The 23,281-nt window shown below is 41.1% G+C and overlaps 1 protein-coding gene across 3 annotated transcripts in view; it reads left to right on the top strand.

Annotated features, from left to right (window-relative positions):
• LOC112988024 (protein unc-13 homolog B) overlaps positions 1-23,281 on the top strand; it is a 218,157-nt gene that overhangs the window by 35,015 nt on the left and 159,861 nt on the right. For all 3 annotated transcript variants that reach the window (XM_064502595.1, XM_064502594.1, XM_064502596.1), the window contains 2 exons: positions 7,880-7,950; positions 11,130-11,184. In XM_064502595.1, the coding sequence (XP_064358665.1) occupies positions 7,880-7,950; positions 11,130-11,184 (126 nt within the window). The remainder of the gene's footprint in view (positions 1-7,879; positions 7,951-11,129; positions 11,185-23,281) is intronic.

Raw genomic sequence — 23,281 nt, 5'->3', positions numbered from 1 at the left:
TAGCTTCTCTTTCCAGCTCTTCACTAACTCACAGGAGCTGGAACAGAGATGGTATTTGGGAGGGTTGTATGCCTTTTTTCTGCTTCGGGTGTTAAAGTGTTTCAAGGTTGTCTGTCATTGCAAGGCTCATCTCTCCTCCTCTGCCTGTTGCTTGTTTTCTGCAACGAAGCTCCCAGCAGTGTGAGTGATGTTGCACCATGATCTAAGCACTGTTGGAGCATTTGTGCACCCTCTGGCATTTGACCAGTAATTGTCAGGATTGGCCATCTGCTGTGGAAAAAAGTTAGGTCATCTATTAGTCTCACCCTCCTTCTTGGTGCAAGGGAGGATGCAGGCCTTGGCCCTGTGGCACTAAAATCAATGTAAATTGTATCTCATGTTCTGAGAGCTACACTAGATGTACTGTTTCCAGTGCACAGTCAGCTGGATGGCACAAATTTGATTGAATGCAATGTTTTATAGAAGTAATAGGTACAGTCCTGTATGTAAAGGAGGAAAAGTATCCAACATCTTAAACATCTTAAATTGTCTAATGTTGGTGTGGAGCTGTCTCTCTTCCTCATGAAAACTCTCCTGGTGATTCACTGCTGTCACTCTGTCAGTGGAAAGTTTGTTACTGAAGTTGCCTGTTTTATGCAAGGAGAGGAGCAGCTCACTTTATTTCCCCGTGGAATGAAAAATTGCTTCTGTGGGGAAAACATTCAGGCTGCCAAAGGGGACAGAGCACAGCACATGTAGCCAAAGACAAGGCTTGTAGCCACTACATTCTCATTTAAGTTGATCTTGACAATCATTGCTTGTAAATTATCTCTGCTTTAAAAGGACATGAAGTTGTGATCTCTCTCCCTGTATTCAGAAAATATCCAAAAGAGAATTCAGTTTCTTCTGAAATTTGTGTTTTGGGCTGCATTGCAGTCTGAGAACTGTGCTTAATAGAAATAAAAGTCATCTGTGTTTCCTGTGTAGGAAAACAGACTCCCTGCAAAACAAGCATGTGTTACAGCACTCTGGATTTAACAAATGAAAAATATTTCATGTAATAAATGTGTGTTTTCTCCCTGCTGCTGCCCTCAAAACACAAGACTTCTTTTAACCACTATTTTAAAATATATTACATTGTACAGAACCACAGCATGTGCAGAAGACTGAGAACATTAAATGAATAACAAGCATTTAGTGACTTAGCTGTTTTTGATTTAACGCCGTTGATCATATAAAACACATCTATTACTTCTTCCTTTGCTTATTGTGCCAAATCCTGAAATCATACTACTCCACACTTAACTGCCTTCCAGAGGTCTGAGACAATGTCTAATATATAGTATGAGGCTTTAAATGAGGATGCAAATTTTCAATGGATTATAAATTTAGTAAGAAAACTCTAGGAGGAGTCTGCTGTGTTGAAGTAAATTTATTCTGGAGTGTGAAAAGTTGTCCCCTCTTCCAGGGTTTTGTAATGTCTAGGGAAATATGGGAATATCAGTTTGCTGTTTCAAGGCTTCTGCTGCTCTTGACTCAGAGTGCTGCTGTTTTCTTGGATCCTCTCCCTTTTCAATCTGTCCTGCCTCAGGAGGGTCAGAAGCAGATTGAAAAGGTGGAGGTGCCAAGAGTGTGGAAGATTCATCTTGGGAAGATAACATCTACCCACATCACCTTCTCAAGTGGTGCTTCCCCTTCTGTGGTGACTGAACATCTGCTGCATCCACCTCTTGGGTGGAGGAGAAGGGGCCCTGCGAGATGGGTTGGGAGTCTTGGAGGGATACATGGAGATAGCTCAGCTCACAGCACTGCCCTTGCCCCTCTCCCTGTGGATTTGCTGAGCAACCTCCCTCTAGGCTGAGGGCAGCAGCATGACCTCTTCATGCCCCCCTTGTTAAGATTGTGTTGCCTTATCAGCTGGGAACAGCTGCTCTAAACCTGCACAGAGAGTTAAACAGATCTTTCGTCTGCCATGGAAATTCTTACGTCTGCAGCTCCGTCGCCGTAACCTTTTAATAACAGCATGTTTGCAATGACACTTAGGAACATCGTGTATCATGTTTTGTTTCCCAGGTGAAGATCTCCTGGATATTGTAGGAGCATGAGACCAGGAGTGATACGTGTATGCTCATGTACAGCTTGTGCTGCTTTCCAAATCTGGTAAAATATAGTTGTCTGGGGTAGCAGCTTTACCAAAATAGTGTGTTCTTCTGTTGGGGTGTGCTTTTATACTTATGTCACTTCTGGCTGCTCTGTTTTAGTTAGGTTAGATGATGCATGTGGATGCAGTACCCCAGGCTGCTCAATCTTTATGTTTAAAATGTATCATTATGTTTAGGTAGTGCTTGAGAAATTTGTAAGGGAGTATAAGAGAAAATAAATTTCACAAAACACAAAAGCTGAAGTCCTTGGTATGAAACATGATCGTATCTCTGGACAGTTTAGAAAAGGAAACTGGACTGTTGTTTGTAATATATTTATCCCAGATTAGTTTGCTGTTTCTGCTTCTACCTAACACGTTTGGGATTCTTCCTCCCTGGTGTGAAGCTTTCAGGCTTCCTGCACTTTTTTCTGGTTCTCTGGAAACTGGCAACAGCTAAAAGCTGAAAGAAATGCAGAGCATGCTGATGCTGTGATTGGTAGTACCTGATGCAGGCAACCAAGAGTGTGTGTGGTTATCTTTGGTTTTGTTTTTTTTCTCTCCACATGTGAACTTGTTTTTAAGCAGTTAGCAGATCTGGAGTTGGGAAGCAACCAACTTCTAAAAGACTCTGGTGAGGGCTGCTGTAGTTTCTGCTCCTGGCGATATAATCAGATATGATCTTTCCAGAGATCATCCAAGAGTTAGACTTTTTGCTAGTGCTTACATTTCTAATGGGACTGAACGTCTGTAAGATCCTCAATATATCCTCTGTATATCCCATTGCATGTCCTAGTTGCAGGTCTTGCTTTGTGTTCAGTAGTGTTGTGAGCGTGGCGTTAGCTGTGGTGTGTAGAGGAGAGAGCAGGTCTGTGGACCCTTCTGCACTGAGTTCGTGTGTGTGATGGAGTGCAGTGATGGGGACCAGGCTCTCACCTAAATGTTTGCTGCCAGCCCTGTGTTCCTAAATGTTCAGTCTCGCAGAAACAGAGTGGCTGAAAATCCTCTTCTCTGAAAACGCAGGAAAGTGTGAGCTTTTGAAATGGGAAGTGTTAGTGAGAGTTTGATATTAACCCTTACAGTGCAAAGCATTTTTGTGCTTAATAGTCTTTTAAAAATGGTAATAAACTGCTTTCTTGATGGGAAGAAGTGTTGGCTAAGACAGACTAGAACAGCTTTGGCTACTGATCAAATTGATTCTTCTCAGAAACAAGACAGACATATCCAGGAGGGGAGACAGTTGGATTTTCTTCTTACTTGTTTTAGAAACTCTGAGAAGATAGCCCAAGAATCAGTCTTGCCATTGTTGTCCTGAGATGTAGTGAATGTGTGCTGGTTTCTCTCCAAGATGCTGCTTTTCAAGTATAAAATTTTACCGCTAGCAAGTAATTTTACTCTGTCCCCATGTTTAGAAGTGCAGTGGCTATGTACAAGTCTCTCATGTGGTGGAATACTTAATGTTTTTGGCTCCCAGACTAAAGCAGTTTGGGTCTGTGCCAGTTTGTTTCTACTAGATAATTGGAGTGAAAGTGCTTTCAGGGTTCTCACCTCTCCTAGGCTGGGAGCATGCTGATCTGCATCCAGCCATCAGGTGGAGTAAATGTGCTTTGTTGTTTTATTGTCTTGGGTACTGTACAGAAAGAGAAATGCTCGGCTCTGCAATGGCATCTTAGTGAGAACTTGTTCAGACTCCCATACCTCTGGAAAGGGAAGAAATTGGGGCTGGTAACTGAGGAAGAGAGGAATTGAATGTGGTTAATTCTTTCTTTTGCTTCCATCACTTGTTCTTGCTCATGCATAGCTCGGGTGTGCCCCAGCCCAGGACTTGCTGCTTGGGAAAAGCTCAGGTGGCACAGGATGATGTGCAAGGAGTAGAGTGAGGAGTTCTGGGCCAGCCCCATGGTAGGAAAGAGCTCTTGTGCTGAAACTCCAGGTTAGTGCAAGCTAGAGATCTCTAAGAGAATACTGGTGTGTTTAAGTATCCAAGTGGGTCTGACTGTGGGTGAAGTGGTCTGTATAAATGCAGGAAACTCTTTTCTAGTTCCTTCCCCCAGCCTGATCAAGCCTCTGTACTGGAGGGCCCTCATTTCTTGGTGGTGCAGTGTACTGTGGTGTCAGGGCCCTGAGTGCCCTAATAAGCCTTAATGGCCCTAAGCAGCCTCACCTGGGGCCTCCACCACCCACACCCCTGCCCTGAGCCCAGGAGCACCGTTTCAGCTCAGCCTGGGGCCTTCAGTCCTTGCCTCAGCTATGTCAGAGGTGTACCGGTCTGCAGCTCAGTCCCAGCTCTGGCCATGCCTGGCCACAGGTCTTGCAGACTCAGACCCCAATCTGCAAACGGACTTCCTGGATTGGCCGTGGACCTGCCTTGTTGCCCTGGACCTGCCTGGCAATCACTGGACCTGATCCTGACCTGCGGGCCGACTTCCTGGCTTGACCTTGGACCTGCCTCATCATTATGAACTTGCCTGATGGTCTGGACTCTTGGTTGAACCTGACCACGATCTCTGGGTCTGTCCAGCTCATCTCATTCTGGTACAGTAAACCTGGGCCCTGGCTGGCGAGATAGTAAGCTCAGCTCCCGGCTCCACTCCCTTAGGGAGCAACCGGTCCTCGCTGCACCCTGACACCAGGAGCCCAGAGTGATGCAGAGGTTTCAGCTTTCAGCATTTGGCTGAAGATGGCAGTAGAAGCAAGGGGGTTAAAGCTGGCAACCTTTCCATGTTAGTGTCAAACTAAGAAGTCCAAAAAGGTAGTGAATAGATCTGCCCATCTTCTCACTATTCTTGTTCAGCAGTTTTGTTTCACCGGCATATGGCCTTCCTCTCTTGTTTACCAAGCATGATGTCAGCGGAGTCCTTGGCTGACATCAGATGGTCTCTGTTTGGACTAGTTCAGCTGCTTGTCTCGTAAGCAAAAGTTAATGTAGCAGAGTAACTTGGACTTGTTATCAAAGCTCTGTATTGATGCAGGAGCTGGCTAGTGGGTGTGCCTCGTAAGCAGTCCATCTGTGATCTCTGCGCTAGGGGTTTGGGTTCTCTGTGCTCCAAAGAAGCAGCTTAAACAAAACAGGTGATTAAGGCCAGACACAAATGGATGGCAAAATTAAATATTTCTAAGCTGCTTTCTCAAAAAAATCAAGAATTCTGGCTTGTTGGGCATCTGTTCTTTTGAGAAGGTAACTTCACTCAAATTCATAGGCTGGTTACTTAATGTTAAGGTTTGTTGTGCAGTAACTGTACTGCCATTTACACTGATGACAAGAGTTTCTCCAAGATCAAAAAGATGCCCTTAAAAACTCAAAATCTTGACCATAGAATATTTCTAGTTCTGACTTGTGTAAAAAGCTGTTTCTATAGAGCAGTAGTGACCCTGTACTAAAAATCTGATAGCTCTGTGTATGAAACTGGTGCCTTGGATACAGGAGATTAAAAACAAATCCAAGAGATGCACGGTGCTTCTTGTTGCCTGGGCATGCAGATAAACTGGGTAAGCTTTGAAGCCTGCTCTGAGACTGCTACGGTTTCTGCAGTATCGATGATATCACTTCATCCCTCCTGGATCTCACTGCATTAGATTTTGGGCTTTGGGGGTTTTATTCCTCAGTTTATAAATTATTCTTTCTCTTTTAGAGATGTGGTGGCTTCCCAGGGCAAAATTACATAGGCTTTGCTATCATATTTGGATTGTTTCATATCTTCATTGGAGTTTCTTGTGCCCCTAAATCGCATTAGGTCCTATGCCGATGGCCTTCAGTTAAGTGATGTCCTCTTTGTAAATCAATTCTGTCAAATTTCCTTCAAATATCATCCCTAATTTGTGCAGAGCTCATCTAAGAAATCTGTGTATTTTTGATCTACAGCCCTGATGATCAAAAGCATATATGTTTTTCTGCAAATCCAATAATTGTGGAAGACCGTCTTATGTTTCTCCTACCTTGTTTTCTAATAACATATGACAACAAAGCATCATACTGTACATCAGAAAGAGCAACTGACTGTGTATTACAGTTAATATATATTACCTTGTTGATCTCCCTTCAAGAAAAGGAGAAACAACTTGTCCTTTTTCTACTTAATGCAGGCTTTCAAGACCCAGGTACTAAATTTGCAGTTCCCTATAACTTTCTGAAATGAGGCTTGTTTTACCCCTTTGTCTGTACGAGGCTTACTGCATAAAAATACAGTGGTGTTTGTTTATTTTGCAGAAGTGTAGACATTCATATGTAGCCTAGGGAAATACCTCCTTCTGCAACTTGAAATTCTATGAAATTTGGAAATGTTCGTTATTCGTGTTGAAGCTGTTCATGTTCTAGTATAGTGGCCACTGGTTTCTCCATGTGTTTTGGGGTCACTGCCTTCATAAAGATGATGGTTTGTGTGGCTGACAGAGGACATATGCCAAACAGGTGTCCTCTCTGGGACAAAGAAGAAAGTAATGCTCAGTCCCTTCTGAAAGCATTGTAGATCTGTGTAGTTTTCCATCTCACTAAAACACCTACCCTCCAAAAAAAAAAAAAAAAAAAAAGTTTCTCTGAGGAGCTAGAATGGATGTAACTTTTGGAAGTATATTTTCATCAGGAAACCATCCCAGCATACTCCTCCTATTCTCACCTATGTACAGCTTAACATGTTGTCGAGGATGTTTGTGTGATACAGTTCATTGCAGCAAAACAAACTTGTTAGGTGTAAACATCTTGGCTCCTAATGAGGCACCTGTGAAAGTTAAGAGTTGCAGGAGATGGGAAAGCCAGCTAAATTCATGTAATTACTTATCCTTGTTTGTTAGTCCTGAGGATGATCAGGTTGGCAGGGTTGATCTCATCTAGCCAGAGTAGTCCCTGGTTGGAAGCTTGACTAATACTGTGCTTTCAGTGTTTTTTTAACCCTTGGTGCTGTGCATCACTTATTCTATTGCTTAAGCACAGTTCATATCTAACTTGCCTCATGTTAAGCTCTCCACAGCAGTTCATCTGCACCTTTGAGGGTGCCCTCAGAGAGGTGACATTTTCTGAGTGGCAGAATTCATTGTTCCCTTCAAACCATTAGGCCACAGTATTATTTCAAGGTGTGAAATAGAAAATAGTTACCAAAATAAAGGTGGTTATGCTTGCTACTTGCTGCTGGCAGTTAACTTGGTAAGTCTTCTGGGAGGTGAAAGGGTGGCTGTAATGCATTTCACAAGGAAGTTGCATTGAGATATAAAAATAGGAATGTATTTTCACTGAATGTGTCTGTAACTGTTCATTACCTCACAATATCTGCCTTATCTGCAAAGGAAAACAGGAAGCTTTATTTTTCCCCCTCAGTACTTCATTTGGGTCACCTTAGGTACATAGGTGGGGTGTACTATCCAAAAGGAGTCCTTGTTCTTTAGAGGTTATGCAGGCCTCCGGAAGAGGCTCTTGATCTTGTTACGTGTTATCAAGTATATAGCAAGTCATTATTAAATGACACCTTATAAAACTAATACTTGAATTAAATACGTACCAGTCTGTCTCCCTCTTTCCTACTTTTGTGTGGTGTGCATTTGGTCAATCAATTTTAAACAAAAAAGTAATGTTTGTTCTGAAGACGTTGAAATGTGTTACTATTTAGAATGTTTATTTTTCCATCTGAGTGCTAGTGTAAGGCAGTTTTATTACTTCAGAATTCAGTGTGCTTTTTGTGGTGTGATCTCAAAATACTCTTAGTGCTGCTGGTCATGAATGCAAACTTGCCTGGTTAATAAGATGGCGTGACTCTGATTCTTTTCCTGTAGATATCCCTGAAGAAGAAGCCAGGTACTGGACCAGAAAATTAGAACAAATAAACTCACTGGGAGATGATGAGGTAAATATCTGAACTGAAAGGTGAATGTAGGAATGCAGCCCTGAATGTCTCGTAGCTTGCTTATATTTTTGGTATTGAATCCCTGTGATTAAGGTGACTACTAAATGTTCTGAATTTACAAGTCCTCCACGAGCTGTTTTCAGGACTGTTTTCTTAAGTGTAATGTTGGTATTAATCAGAGAAATATTTTTCCGTATCCTGGAAGTGCTCAAACAGAACTATTTTGACGCGTGTGCACTCAAAGTAAAGGTAACATTATTCCTTACCTTGCAGGAGGGTAAAGCCGTTTTTGACAAGCTGTGATAAGCTGTCTTTGTTCATCAAATCAAGTCAAAAAGGATATTTTATAGTTAACTTTTTCTGGGAAGATGATGAAAACAGTTACTGAATCTCTCCTGGAAATGAGACATTACTGGAGGCAAAGCTTTGACCTGATCAAATTGTTCATGGCTCAGTTTATGAATTTTGTGTTATATTACCCGCTAGCTATGGTTTTGCTTTCCTGAATTTTCTTGTGTGTGCTTGAGTAAATAGCTATAAACTAAAAATTATGATTTTTATTAAAGAGTCTGGAACAGTTCTATTATTAAAACCTTTCTTTACATTTCATACTACTGTGCTGTTTGAATTTCAAATTAAGATCTGACATACTAATGCCTGCGATTGAAGTTCTGCATTTCTTACCTCTCATGTAGCAATGGTAATACCAGTGAGAGAGAACCTGGTGCTTGCTGAAACTCTGATAGGTCCCTTTTCTTAGCAAGATACCTTGCAAAAGGTGTTGTCAGTGACTTCAGAACCTTGTTGTTCTGGGCTCCGTCATCCATCTTTGTCCGTTCCTTATTTCAGTCATGGGGTTTACTGTGCAGATGGAGAAAACTAAGGCGGCTTTTTCTTTTTGATGAGGACTGACCAATATTTAGGTGGATTAAAAAATAATTGCTTGAGGGCAACCTTTCCTGCCTTCCCAGAAGTTTGAGAACCTCTTGGATTTGGTGAAAAGCTCATTCAGTAGTTTGACTTGTCAGCGATACTGCTGCAATGCCTCCCTCTCCAGTGGGCTGTAGCAGAAGTCTCTGCCAGGTACTTCAATGGAGCGTAGATGCCCTCTAGTGCTTCATTGAATCTTTACTTGGTGAAAAATGTCCAGAGTTTGAGACTTCTCTTTCCTTGGAGTGCTGTCTCTCTGCATGTTAAGTGCATTCTTTTACCAAATAATAACAACAAAGTCATGTCCCTATATTTGTGACCTAATTTATAATGGATGTTCCCTTTCACCAGTAAGAAAATTAAAAATGTAAGAGCAGCTGTGCAGGCTCTGACCCAAGGCTTGTCTAGTCCCATGTCTGGTGACCCGGAGAGGAACATAACAAGGCAAGTGTGCAGGGACACCTTTCTTGCATCTGCTCCAACTCTGCAGCAACTTGTAGTTCAAGAACTTCTCAAGTTTGAGGCAGTAACTTTGTGTTTAACAGCACTTGATGGTTTTTTTCTTCTGTGACTGTCAGTTGGCTTTTGAGCCCACTTAACTCTGTTATGTTGTAGCAGGGAATTCGGCAACTTAATTTGTAATTTGTAAACTTAATTATGCACAGTGTGAAGAAATATTTTGTTTGCTCTGAACAAAGAAACCCTTCCTTACGAAACCAGCTGGAGGCAGGTTTATTTGGAGAAACTGAATGACTGATCCTCCTTCATCCACCCTGTGCCATTCAGATCTCTACAGATCTCTCCTTCTGGGTGGCTTTCAGGCTGCAGAGTCCTAGTCTGTATGGCGGCATTTCGTACAGGACAACTTTGTGCCTTTATCTCTTTTGGGTTTTTTGTTTTTGTTTGTTTTGTTTTTTTTTTTTTTTTTTTGCTACCTCCATTGGAGACAAAGAATGAGCAGACTAAAGTTGTACACAGTACTCAAAATGCAGATTCATTAGGTGTTTATGTGGTGGCATAATAATTCTTTCTGTTTTCTATTCTTGAACACGTAGTGTTCAGTTTCCTTTTTGGGATTGCTGCTAGCCATTGGGCTTGGGTTTTAGAAAGGACAACTACTGCCATTCTCAAATCTCATCTCTGAGTATGACGGATGGTTCAGAACCTGTTGCTGCCCTGTGCAGCTAGGGTCGCTCATCAGCAGACTTCCTTCCACAGGTTTGCTAACCTATCAGTGCTATGAGTTCTTGTTTTTTGCAATCCTGAATAACTCAATGAAGTAGCAGTTTGCTGATGATGACTTACCACCTTTCAGCATCTCTTGTGCAATTAAAATAGCACAGATATGAAAATAAACACCACAGAAGTTTGTGGGTTGTCCTCCTCTGCTTAATGAGCTGATCATTAATTCTTACAAATTGAAGGAGCTGTCTGGTGTCACTGTTTTGCGCTGATTGCAGCACTCGGGTTGCTAAGTTGCTGCTTTCCTTGTCTTGGGACCTTTTTTCCCTAGCAAAGACTGTTCTCATTGTTTTGCCCAATTGTCCTAAATTTCTCGTATCTCTGTGTAATATGACGCAGAGGAGAATAACAAAATAAACCCACCAGCATTCCCCTGGGGAGCGCTTTGATGCTATAACAAACAGCTTTGTGAAAGTAGAAGCTAGTTAATTGAAATATCTCTGTTTTCTGATTTGGTGTTAAAAGAGATGTAAAAACTCTTCACTGTGGACATACGAACTCTTCTGTGATCCACTGTATGCGTTGGCTGGGCAAACATATTACAGCCCTGCTTGGCACACTAATTTTGTAGCTGCCCTTCAGTCTCCAAGTGCAATATTGCTGCAAGCCCTCACTTTCAGTCTTGAGCTCCCGAAGGTGTGCTTGGATGTCTAAAACATAAGTTGTCTTGTACTCAGTTCTGAGCTCCCCACCACTGTAAAACTTTGATGCAGAGCGTCAGATCTTTTAGATGCCTAAATTGAAGTCTCAGAATTGAAAACAGTGCCTCTGCTTCTAGTGAAGGAAACTGTGCCCTAGCCAGATGCGCAACTATTAACATCTGCTTTTTGCATAAAAAAGGGAGAGACTCCTGGGAGAATGTTTGGGTATGGGTATTAAGATGACTACTTTGTGCTTTGATACTGCCAGAGATGTTTTCTCTAGTGTGGCATGTCATACTCTGAAAACTGTTTCATAAATTTACATTTGCTTTCTTACCAATTTGTGTTCCTTCTCTTTTCCTTTAGTATTCCTATCAGGAAGTCCAGAAGAAACCGTTGCCCAGTGCTGCCTCCCAGTGTTGTAAGTCAGACCTTTTTATTTCTTCCTAACACTTTTTCCTCCTTCAGTGTACTTCATTGCCTTCTCTGGTTAGTTGTCAAAGGATGGTACATCTGGACAATGTTTTCTTGTTAGAGCTGCATGGAAGAAATGGCAGGTCAGCTGGAGAGAGCAATACTGAAGTCTCTGTCAAGCTAATAACTTTTGTAGGTTGTGAAAAACTCTTCCCCTACAAAAATGTCAGTCTAAAACTCCTGATGCTGAAAAGTGAAATCAGGCATTGAGTCTTTAACTTTTCAATATGTCCTCATGTGCGTTAGGAAAATAAGATGTGTGCAAGGTCACCTAGGTTGTCAGATGCCCGTAATACCAACGCAAACGACAAAATTGGATGCTCAGTTTTCATTGTATAACTGAGTCAGGCTATATTCTTTTTAAATATCATGTGTTCAATATTATTTTTATGACTTTTATGGAATTTTAAGAGGAGGAGAGTAGATGTACTCAGGGATGCTTCCTCTAGCCTGTTAAAATGTAGATGCTTTGTGTACTTGATGTTTAATTTCGTTGATATCACTTTTGAGTGGTGAGTTGAAGGATGAAAAATGTTTTTACTAATTTCTGTTTATCTCATCTTGCCTTTTTTTTTTTTTTTTTTTTAACACTTCTGAAATCTCGGATGGGAAAATAATATCGTATGCACTATGATGGCTTGCAAAATTATATTTCTGCAATGTTGCTCTTAACATATGCTAGATGAAACCTCAGTGATGTCTCTTTTGAATGTCTTATCTACTTTTGGCAGTAACATTAATAAAATTCAAGGTTCATAATTTAAACAAGTCTTTTATCCTCTGCTTAAAATTCTGGAAGACTTACATGTTACACTTTGCAGGATGTTTATCCATTAGGCTGATTATAGGATCTCTACAAAGCTGTTAACATTAGGAAATGTTGATTACTCTTTACCTTTTTTGGAGAGAAGAATTAATCTATCTGTGTGCTTTTATTATGTTATCTTAAAACTAGCTTCAGAAACATGGACATTGACCAGTTGCTTAGGAAATCTGAATGTGTTGTGTAGCTGAGATGTACAAGCCTATACGAAAGTATGTCAGCAGTGGTATCCTAAGTAACACCAAATGTGTCCTCTTTTTAAAAACAAAACAAACCCCCCCAAACCGAAGCATACATACACACATGTGCACAAATGTGCATATGAAGTGTGTGTGTGTGCATATTGTTTAAAAATATGGAAGATATGGAAGGATGCAATTGATTTGTAAAGCCTGCAAACAAGAAAAGTTGTTGGAGAAACTGTAATATTTGGCTAATTCATACTAGCATAGTACGCAGAACTCCTAACATCAAAATATCAGAGAAAGTTGTCTGGTGTAAAGTGTCCACAGGCTAAATGTCTTACCGTCTGTGAGTTCACTTCAGCAAATATGCCCTGGGCTTTGCATTTGTTTGAGAAAGGCTGGTTTGATTGATTTGTTCTAAATATTCTGATATATGAGTAAGCTAGCAGAACTATTTCTCTGTAGAAAAAATAGCTGCGCCTGTTCCCACAGCATGGTGCTTTTACACCTTCAAGCTCTTGTAGCAGGTATCTCCGCCGGAGTACCAAATCACTTCTTGCAAATAGACATAATAGAGAGTAGAACTACAGCGGCCCTTTGTGTCACCTGTTAGCAGCCTGCATCTTGCTGGAAAGTGACCTTTTAAAATAATTAATCAGAGGCTCCTGGTTTGAACAATTAATATTGTATAAGAATGAATTTAATCATTCATGGGTTTAAAAATAGAGTCACTAGAATTGTGATGTTAGAAATTTCATGCAGTACGTGGCTAACATTTAAGAACTTTCTGGTAATTCAGTAAAGCTTGTGGCACTGCATGTACTCTTGCTTATCTATTGCCTGCAAGTGTCCAACATCTATGAATATCAAATTGTTTACATGGCCAAATACAGAATAGACGTTTAATGTAGAAGTAAGTCTTAAGTTTGAAAAATGAACTCTGCCTGTGTTGCTATGTGCATGAAAATTGTAAACTTGCCCAAATGACTTGTAGCCCTTTGGAAGTAAGAATTCACCCCAGAAGACCCATTGATTGTGGTTCTGTATTGAAAGCTGACCTGACCTTTGCGTATGAAGCAGGCACTAAACCCCTCTACACAGAAACACTATGGGTGTCCTTCCTGACCAAAAACACTGAGTACAGAACGTTCTTACTTAAAACGTGGATAAATAACTGATAGATATATTTTTAGACATAATAAAAATGGGCTCAAGAAACTTTACTCTGTAAAACTCATCCAACTTTCCATCATAATGTGCTAGATGAGATCTGTGGTCCAGCTGATGATCTCCTGTTCCCAGCAGTGATCAGGGCTAGCTACCTAGAGGCAAGAGCAAGAAATTACGTGTGAGTAGAAGATTTTTTTCCCCATGAGAATGTTTTTCCAAATCATTAAACTTACAAAATTATCTTAAAACTTGATGCACCATAGAGCAAAAGTGGACCAAAATGCTGTATATAGTTTGCATTTAAAGAAACTAGCTGTACATGTAGTCTGACTTGTCAGTAGCTTGGGTCACTCTTGACCTGGCTTCTTGGAGACAAGGACTGTAGGGCTCTTCTCCCTTGCAATTAGCATGTGTTCCATGGTACGATGGGATTTCCGCTCAGGGAGAGCAGCTGCGCGTGCCGCTGGTGTCCTGCTGAGCCCTCTTATGGCTCTGAAAGGACTCGGCTGGCTTCTTTGTTCTAGCTGGAGAAAATTGTATTTCAGTAGGCAGGTTCTGGTTCATTAAATGAGGAAATACTTGTCCTTAAGTGTTAGAATTAGATTAGTCCTTCTCTCTTTTGCTCCTATGTTCTCCACGTGCCTCTGGTTGCTTACCAAAGCCACCTGTCTCTCATGGTTATTTTCCCATCTCCTGTATGAATGTGATATCTGTTGCAGGGGAAGCAGAGAGGGGGTGAAAGATGGGTCAGTGAGTGAGGGAAGGGAGCTGGCTCAAGGCTGTCTGCTTATGGAGCTCAGCAGTAGCCTCACGTCTAAAAGCCAAGGTCTGATCTGTGGTGGCGGGCTCTCATTTTGTGTGGTTCTTGTGTGTGTGCTGCTGCCTTGGCATGGTGCCATGGGAAATCTCAGGCCAGGCTAGGTGCTCTCATTTCTCCAGAGATTACGGAGCTTTCAGGCATGCTTCATAGCCTGAAATGCTGCTTTGTCTTTAGAAGAATTTGACTTTTTCATTACTGATGTAGTGCAGGATTTGGGCTTCCTACTGATTCCTGAAGTGAAACAGGTGGCTCAGTGCTTGTACATGCAGTCTCTTCTAACTAGGCCCTTCTAGTTTTGGCACTTCTTGCCTCTTCCTTCATCATACTTAGTCATTTTGCTTTTTGTGCACTACTTCTGTGTTTCTCTGCACGTTTGTCCTGTCCCAGCAAGATCACATGCTACCAACTGCTTTAACTTCTAGTCATCTTAAGCCATAAGTGAGGCACTGTAGTGGTAATACATTTAAACATATATAAACATATATAGAAGTAATATATTTAAACAAGACTTCTGCCATGAGTCTTTCCTGAGAGCGAGTTCTCTCTGTAATTGGTACCTCAACTATTCACCTCTTGACTCCAATTTTGTTTACATTTCTATTAAATGTAATCTTAACTCTGAATTTCCCAATACCTGATTGTTGGATAATTGCAGCATCCTCATACTAGCTTTTACCCACAACCTGAAATTGAATGTAAATTAAAAAAGAAAGCAAGCTTTTATTGTCTGGAAACTTGCTTTAAATGAACTAGATTAAGTAATCAAATGACTTTTTTTTCAGAGCTTATTGACTCAATGAATGTCAAAGTTATTTACTGTTGTTGTAGGTACAGATTTATTTTCCTTGCATGCTCTTAGTTATTTCTGGCAATGTCAAAGTGCATTATAATCCATAAGTGAGTCACTCTGTCAGTATTTTAAATGCAGCTCTGACTTGCAGCGAACAGCAATGAAAACTGGGATGAGATGCATATTCTGTATCTCTGGGAAAAATGTTTGACTGCCTCAGTTCATGTCAGCTACTGTAAACATTGCTGTATCCAGTAATAGATTCAGAGAGTTCACAAATCTGGAAGAGAGCAGGTTTTTTCAGTGTAATTCTCAGAGAAGATAAGCTATGTGCCACTGGATCAACCAGTTTTGTCTGTCCTCATGTCTTTGATTGATAATCTTTCTGAGGAAGCTCTATCCTCCCATCTCTACATATATTTTTCTTCCACTTCCTTCAACCCGTGGTGTTGCTTTTTTTCACAGTTGGATCCTAATAGATCACAGCGCACCATAGTGCTGTCTTGCTTGGTTTCCACTGTGTAAAATCCCTGTCCGCCAAGGCTGTGGGTTCTTTTCAGAAGAAGGTAAATTTTTTGCCAGGCTCTGGATTGTGAGTTGATACAGCAGTGAAAGAAATAATTTCTCTGATTTGCTGTTACACCAGCAGAAGCAATCCAAGCCAGCCTGTCCTTGGTCTGTCAGCAGATGAAACAGAATGGAGCAAGACAACATCTAGTCTGGAATAATAAGCAAAGACCCTAAATACTATCTAGAATATGTGTGCCTGTGTGTGTGCACATGCACGCAGGAAAAAAATTTTACAGCTTTGTTCTTGATTCTTGGATGCAGCCTTTTAACTACTTAAATGCTGGCAAAATATTTTATACACATTGTAGGAATGGGCATCATTCCAGGCCAAATCAATTTGCTGTGTTGACCCTACTTTCCCAGTAATATTTGAAGAAATCTATTTTTTGCAAAATGTATAAGGTAGAATTTTGTTAGTATCTTTTAATTCATTAATTCATTGAGAGTACCAAAGGCCCACTTTGAAAAATTGAGGGGTTTCATTCCTGATATCCATTAGTTCTGTCTCTAGGAGCTCAAATCCCATTGATGCATCAGGAAGACTTGCACATTCCTCTGCATAGGCTGAGCTTATGGCACCTTACGTGGTACTGATGAGGAGCTTTGTCTGCTAAAATGTCAGATGTCCACCTCCTTTCCACCTTATTCCTGCCCTCCACTCCCCAACCAGCCCTGATACATCCACATTGATTTTGTCATGTATTTAGGGTGCTGTACTGTGGATGCTAGCATCTTTATGCTGGCATTAATGTGCCATTGAGTTAGGGCTGTGTAAATCTGTTGCTGGGATTTCAATGGTGTGAGGGGTACAGTTCTTGCAGAAGTGGCGCTCTGTTGGTGGACCTGGGTGGGCTGTGGACCCAGTAGAACCAGCTAGAGCCCATGCTTGAAGAGCTCGGTTATATGCAGCCTGTTCCCATGGAGTGCACTCAAAGTGACCAAAGCTTGCAAGTGCACTGGCTCAAACGCATCTTCTCATGTGGTTGCTGGATCCTTTAGTTTATTCTAACTGGAGTTCAGTCACTGCCATCCACCAGTGTTGAACTGGGAGAGCTGACCCTATGGCAGTGAATGTGCTGAAGCGCTATCCTGTTGAGTTTCTTTTCTGTTTTATAACAACATTAAAAACCTGCTATACCAGGCAATATCAAATGCTTTTAAGTAAGCCACAGCTTGGTCATCTTAAACTGTTCATAGAAGTTATGGTCTGTAATACTGTACTGGAAAGCAGTGTGGTATGTGGCAATTGCTGGGAGATGATACTGCTCTCCTTTTTGTAGAAAGGCATGCCATATCTCTAGTTTTTTGGAAGCTTTCTCTGAAGTTATTAACCTGCTTCTGCATTTAGAAACAACAGTGGGTTTGCAGCTACTTATGTCATCTCTAGATAGGCCAGGCCAGTGTGGGAGGGACAGCGAACAGGTCAGTGACCACTTTCCCCTCTTCCTCAGGGGCAGGTGATGCTAAAGATCCTGCTGCTGTTGTTGAAAAGCTGTGGTTTAGAAACAGCAGTAAAACTACTAGCTGCAGTGCAAACAGCAAGCCTTAGGACCGTCCTCAGAAAACATTTGGTGTAAATCAAGATGTGGCACACAAATGAGGGTTAAATGGTAAAGGGAGCTGGTGGGTAGAAAGGAGATTAGTGGGTTGTTATTACTGAACTTGGGAGAGAATAGCCGCCCTTGTCTGTACCAGTGAAACAAATATGAGGTGTTTTGTGGTGGTTCAGCTGATGGGGTGGGAAAGTGGCCTCTGTTTCTGGAGGACTGATGGCTCCTGTTCCTCTTTGTTTAGGTGAGGGATAAATCCCATCCGAGAGATTTGTGTTTCTGTGGTTTTGTGGTACTTGCTGTCGTGGGCTGGCAGGAGATGCGATGGGGCTGCTCAAAGGAACACTGATTCAAAGCCTTGCTCTGAAATGCCTGCCTGCATTTTTAGTATAAAGCTGCTACTTCAGGACTGAGTGTGTCTAAGGGAAAAGTACTCAGCAAACTGAAGATAAAAATAATGGCTATACTAGAATATTGTACAGTAGCAAAGTTGCTAACATTTGACCTACTGCTGGATGCTGGAGGAGAGCAGATCTGTGGCTTTGCGGCTGATCCTCTAGATACACGTTGTTAGTTATCACTTTCCTAGAGCATGTGTTGAGTTTTGAAGGGTTTTGACAAAGAAACAAAGCTTTGACTTTTGATAAACCCAAAACGTAAATGTCTCTTCTTTAAATGATGAGTACTGCTAATAGTGACACAATTCTCTATAAGTAGTGATCAAAAAAGCCCAATGCTCAGTAATGACTTAGGTTTCCTAATTTGTTTAGTGCTGTTCATGAATGCCTTTGTATTGTTTTTTTCTTCCTTTTTTTTTTCTGCTGGGATAACTTTTTTTTAAGGATTCTAAAACTGTAGTAGTCATCCCGTATGTAGTGCCAATAACAGAAAATTAGTTTGAATTTTTATATTGCAGTGCAATATAACCATTTTTTAAAAAAATACAAGAATATTTTAAACTGATATGAAAATTATTGCTTAACTTGTACACAAGTCATAAGCGTATGTCCTGGAGCAGTGGGTCTCGTACTGAAAGTCCAAGATGGAACATCGGAAGAAAAAGGCGCCAAGTCTATCTCAGCTACCAGTTCAGCAGTGTATATTCGTCATTGCTTTTTGTATAAAGGTGATGTTATATGATCAACTATAGTCTAAAAATGTAACTCGAGGAGTATATAAAACTGTTTCTTATGTTTGTATCTGTTAGCTGAATAGTCTGTGTGAGTTGGCAGCCCAGAAGCTGAGAAGACATCTGACAGCTCGTTTAGGTATTTGTGAAGTGGTACAAGTATTATGGGTTTTCCACTGTGGATAAAATCAGTGCTCTGCCTGATTCTTTTGTCTGTAGCTGTTAATGAGTTGCACAAGTCTGCGGTAACTTCATGGATACCCTTGATGATTTGATGGTGATCCTAGCCCCGCTTAAATTTGCAGCTCTCAGTCAGTTTGTTTGACCATAGTAAAGCTGGCCAGAAGGGCCCTTTAATTTAGTGAAATTAAAATGCCCCACAACTTCAGCATAAACTGAATGCCAAACTGCAGTAAAATGTGTTTGAAAAGAGGGAGTACAGCAGGGAGGAGAGGTACGAGTACTCCCGTGCTTGTCCTTGACTCTGTCAACTCCTTGTAGCTCATTTCCCTCCTGTGCTTTCTCATCTCCTTTTGCGCAAAAACCTCCTCTCTCATTTGTGGTCTTCCAGAAATGAACTAGAAACTGCGGTAGTTGGCATGAAACACTCTTGGTTAATTCCTGCTTACTGAAAACTTGATTCTAAAAGCTAGCTATTTGACATTTGTTTTATATTTTGGAAGCTTATTCCACTAAATTACTGTATGTTTAATTTTGGGAAGTACATCAAACACTGAAATAATTACATTTTTATAGAATCTGCTGAGATCTGAGATCTGTGCATACTGTGTGGAGGGTGTTAGCTAGAGGAAGAGGAGATATATAAAACCTCGGAGAAAGAACTGAAGAACGCTTGCCCATCTCTGTTTTCTCTAGAGCAGTACTTTCTCGGCACCAAATATATTGTAATTTCATGAGCTCAGTTTGCTTTTTTTAAACTTGTTTAGACACTGTCTGCCTTTGCTCAGCACAGGCTGTAACGGGAGGATTAAATAATTTATCAGCGTGACTGTAAGAAATGGACAGTGGTAAATGATAATGTTCTGATGGGGGTAGTACAGCCCAGCTGCTCTGAAAGACTTGTAAACAGTGAAACAAAATGACATGCGGAAAATAAAATTAGACTGCATTAAAAGCTTGGATATTCTGCTTTTCTTCAGTGTCCCTGCTGATCCAGGCTTGACAGTGTGAAGTGGGGAGGAGGAGTTCCTCCTTGAAGAGTTGCATAATTTGAGACACAGAACGAGCATATGCTCTGCTCAGCTAACTGTGGGAACTTAGACGTATTTTATAAAATGTGTTAAAGAGCAGAATGTTGTAGCTTCCAAGGCACCAGGCTTCCTGGCATTGCTTTGCTCTTAATTGGAGGTTTATATGAAACCTCATTTCTGAGAGTACTGAAGCTTATGAATACAAAATAATGTGATAACCAAGACACACTCTGTGTTTAAGAGCACATAGAGTAGCTAGTCTGATTGGTCCCTTTCATCTATTCCAGTATTAAGGTATTTTATTGAATCTTCTTAGAACTGCAACTTTCTGTTTTCTACTGTCTGAACTTCTTGGTATTTTCAATTCAAGTTTGTAACATTTTACCTCTGGCTTACAGGTTTAAATTTGTTCCCAGAGGTGATCTCAATCTGGAAGCATAAAAACAACTTGAAAAGGCTAAAAAGAAATTCTGTTTTCATTAACCTTCAAAATATCAAGACTGTCAACCCAGGTCTTCTGTGATTATGCTGAAGGACTGAGTTGTATACTGTTAGCTCTTGAATCTTAAATGAAGCGGCATATGTGTTGAATCTTTAATAAATTCGTCTTTTATCCAAAATGTTAGACGCTGAAGTGAAGTGGGTGTCAGTAAAAACAAACAAAAGCAGAGTTTTGAGATTCTGGCTGAAAATCCCATCCTTTCTGTTGCCGCATCTCTTTCTGGCTGCTGCTGCAGTTTCTTTCCAGCAGCTCTCTGGTTCTAGCATGTCCTGTTTAGCCAAGAGCCAACTTAGAGGGTAAGGAGTTGGTTTCTAAAGGCAGCTCCTCTTCTCTCTCCTCTCTCTCCCTGTCAACCGCTACTTTTCTTGTGCATCAGAAATAAGTCTCTAATATGCTTCTGAAAGTTTGTGAGATTTTCATGCTGTACCTAAGAAACGTGGTAGCAGTAGGGTAGAGAGGTAAGAGTAAGATGGTCAGGGGCATCATTGTCAGTTTGAGGGCTCTTGTCTATGGCAGGTGGTGATGTTTCCTCTCCAAGGACAGACTTTGCCTCTGTGAGGCTTGTTTTTAGTGCTTGATGGCTTCCTCCATGTTGCCTTTTGAAGGTGTGAGTAGTATTGTGCCAGCCATCCTAATGGTTGCTGTAAGTGAAACAAGGGCTAGGAATGGTCAGAGCTGGTTTCCAGAGTCAGGCTTTGTATTTTACCTTAAAGAGCTGCTTGGTCTTTCTGTGCAGACTAATGTGGTTGTGATGAAGCAGTGAGGTGGTCACTCTTGGAGTTTTATCTTTGGGAAAAGCTGCAGGATGAGTAAGCTTCATTTCCTTTGCATTTTTTTTAACCTGTATGCTGCTTGGTGAAATGTATGGTATCTTCTGATGTTCTTCCCCGTTGTCTTTGGGATGTTACGTGTGCACTCATTCATGAATAATGCAAGGCGTTTAAATAGCAGCTAGGCTGAGTGCAGTAATGCTGATCTGCTGGATCTTTAACAGTAATCCAGGCTGCAAATAGCTGAACGTTGACTTCCTTTTCTTCTTGCTGTTTACTGGAGATAGCAACTTCAGCATCTCCTTCCATCAAAATGTTCCTATCCGTCTGCGAGTGGTGTGGTATCAGTGGGACAACTCTGCTGAGCTTCAGGATTTTCTGGATTGAGAGATTCGTAGGCTGTTATCTGACTTGCACATTAATAGGAAGTTGTTGATCTCTTTTCCACTTGAAGAGCTATTTAAGACAGCTCATTAAAGCTCAGTGCAAAGTTCTGGCTACGCCTTGCTCCTTCTGCCTGGCCCTTCTCGCCACGTGCATCGTCATGACATTCTGGCTTTCGCTGCCTCTTGCTTCCATATACTCTTTCTTCTGGCTCTCTCCCCTTCTCATCTCTTTGCCACATCTGTTTTACTTCTGCTTTCTTTGCCTGCTTGATTTCTTGTTTCTCTCTCTTCTCTCCTTTTCCCATGAAAATGACTTGGGTTGTAGTCTGCCAGTGCTTGACTGTACCAACTTCGGTTTTTCTCACTCATTAAGTTCTGTAAACAGTAAAGTTTTTTCTTTGTTATTCCTGTAGACAGGACAGGAATAACCTTTTATTTTCCATAGACACTGCATGCATTCAACATTGTATCAGTTTAATATGTGGAATTTTTAGATAAACTGGTAAAAAATATCACATTTATTCCAAGCACATACTTGGTCAGAGCTGCTTAGGTTAATGACAAAAAACCCAACATACATGCGTGGCTTTCTGTTTTCTCTGCCTCCTCTTCCAGGAGTCGTAAGGGAATGTCCTGCTTCTGAAGCTCTCCTAGATAACAGAAGTCCTGCTTAAACTTAGCTATGGCTTTATTTGGCAAACTGCCAGCCTAGAGTCCAGGGACCCTGCAAGTATTGAAGTGTATCTGAGGAATTACATTGGTTTGTAAACCTTTTATACTCAGAGGGAAGAAACAGCCTGGTTGTAGCTTTGATGCACCATTTGTTCCCAGATGAGAGAATATTAAACCCTAGCTCCCCCCCGCCCAGGGTATTCCAAATCTGCCCACCTTTTCTTCACTCATGGAATTGAAGTGACACCAGTCTCTCTGTGATAAATGTGCACATGGACTAAACTTGTGGAAAGCCGGGTTACTCACCAGCATCAAGTTTTGCTTATTTAAGTGGTTGTCTGAGGGTGATTTTTTTTTCTTAGGGGAGGAGGTTTCTTGGATTTTTTTTGGTTGTTAAATTTATTTATTTATTTATAGCTAAAAGTAAGGAATAGTCCATTCTAACTTTGTGGGCATTGTTTTGAGGGCAGGAGGAGTGGTGTGTTGCATCCTCTAAGCTATCTCCTGCTGGAAAATATGTGCCTGCCTGGTAGCTAGAGAGGGTAGCTAGGGAGGAAGGCTTTTGCTAGTTCTCCGCCCGTATGTGAAGAATTTGTGTTTATTGCCTGTTGCACTTCTGCATGAACACACTTGTGAACTTCACTTTTGAAAGGATTCTTGCACATGCTTGTAGAAATGCTTGTTCTGAGACTTTTCCTGGTGTTAAAAGTTTTGAGTGTGCTTCCAAATTGCTTTGAAGGGTATTTGTAGCAGGTTGCTGCTGCCGTCATCTTGGATATCGCCTTGGGGTGACAACATGGATATTGAAAAAGCATAAAATGGCTCACTTACCAGCTTGCTGTTTAGCTTTAGCACAAGTTTGTTGTCGTCTTTAATTACAGTGTGCGGAGATCTGCTTACTGCTGTAGATTTAACTCATTACCGTTTGCATCTTTGGGATGCTCCAAGTTTTGTAGCAGTGTCTCTCTCTCTGGCTAAGACAACACTCTTCATTTATGCTAGTTTACATGCATGCAGATAGTTTTTTGTGCTAATATTACTCATGTGGCACTTTTGCCACTGAGTTATCTTTGCTCTGGAATGAGGGCAGGAGTAGAAACATGAAGCAACTTTTGCCAGTCAATTTGCAGAGTTCAGACTAGAATTTGGGTGTTGCTCTGAGGCAGTCTCCCCTCCTGACTCTGGTTTCTCGTATGTCCTGTCTGTAATCATGGTAATGTACTAGAAAGTACAATGTTTAACTGCTCTTGCAAAGTAGAGTGTTGATAAATATTTTGTCTGCTTGTGTTAATAAATGTATGATAGTTTAAGAATTCCTAGAGCTTATAGCAGTCTTAATCTTCAGAGTCTTATAAGCAAACTTAAGAGTGAACAGTGAACCCCAAAAGAAATTTAATGTTGTATTTGTAAAGCAAAATTGTCTTACATTTTTCAGGCATTTTAAATGCATGAGAAGTATGGTTGTG

The sequence above is a fragment of the Dromaius novaehollandiae genome, chromosome Z (assembly GCF_036370855.1).
Source record: "Dromaius novaehollandiae isolate bDroNov1 chromosome Z, bDroNov1.hap1, whole genome shotgun sequence".
Classification (NCBI taxonomy): Eukaryota; Metazoa; Chordata; class Aves; order Casuariiformes; family Dromaiidae; genus Dromaius; species Dromaius novaehollandiae.
Note: the sequence above shows the minus strand (reverse complement) of the source record. Positions and strands in the feature narration are given on the sequence as shown.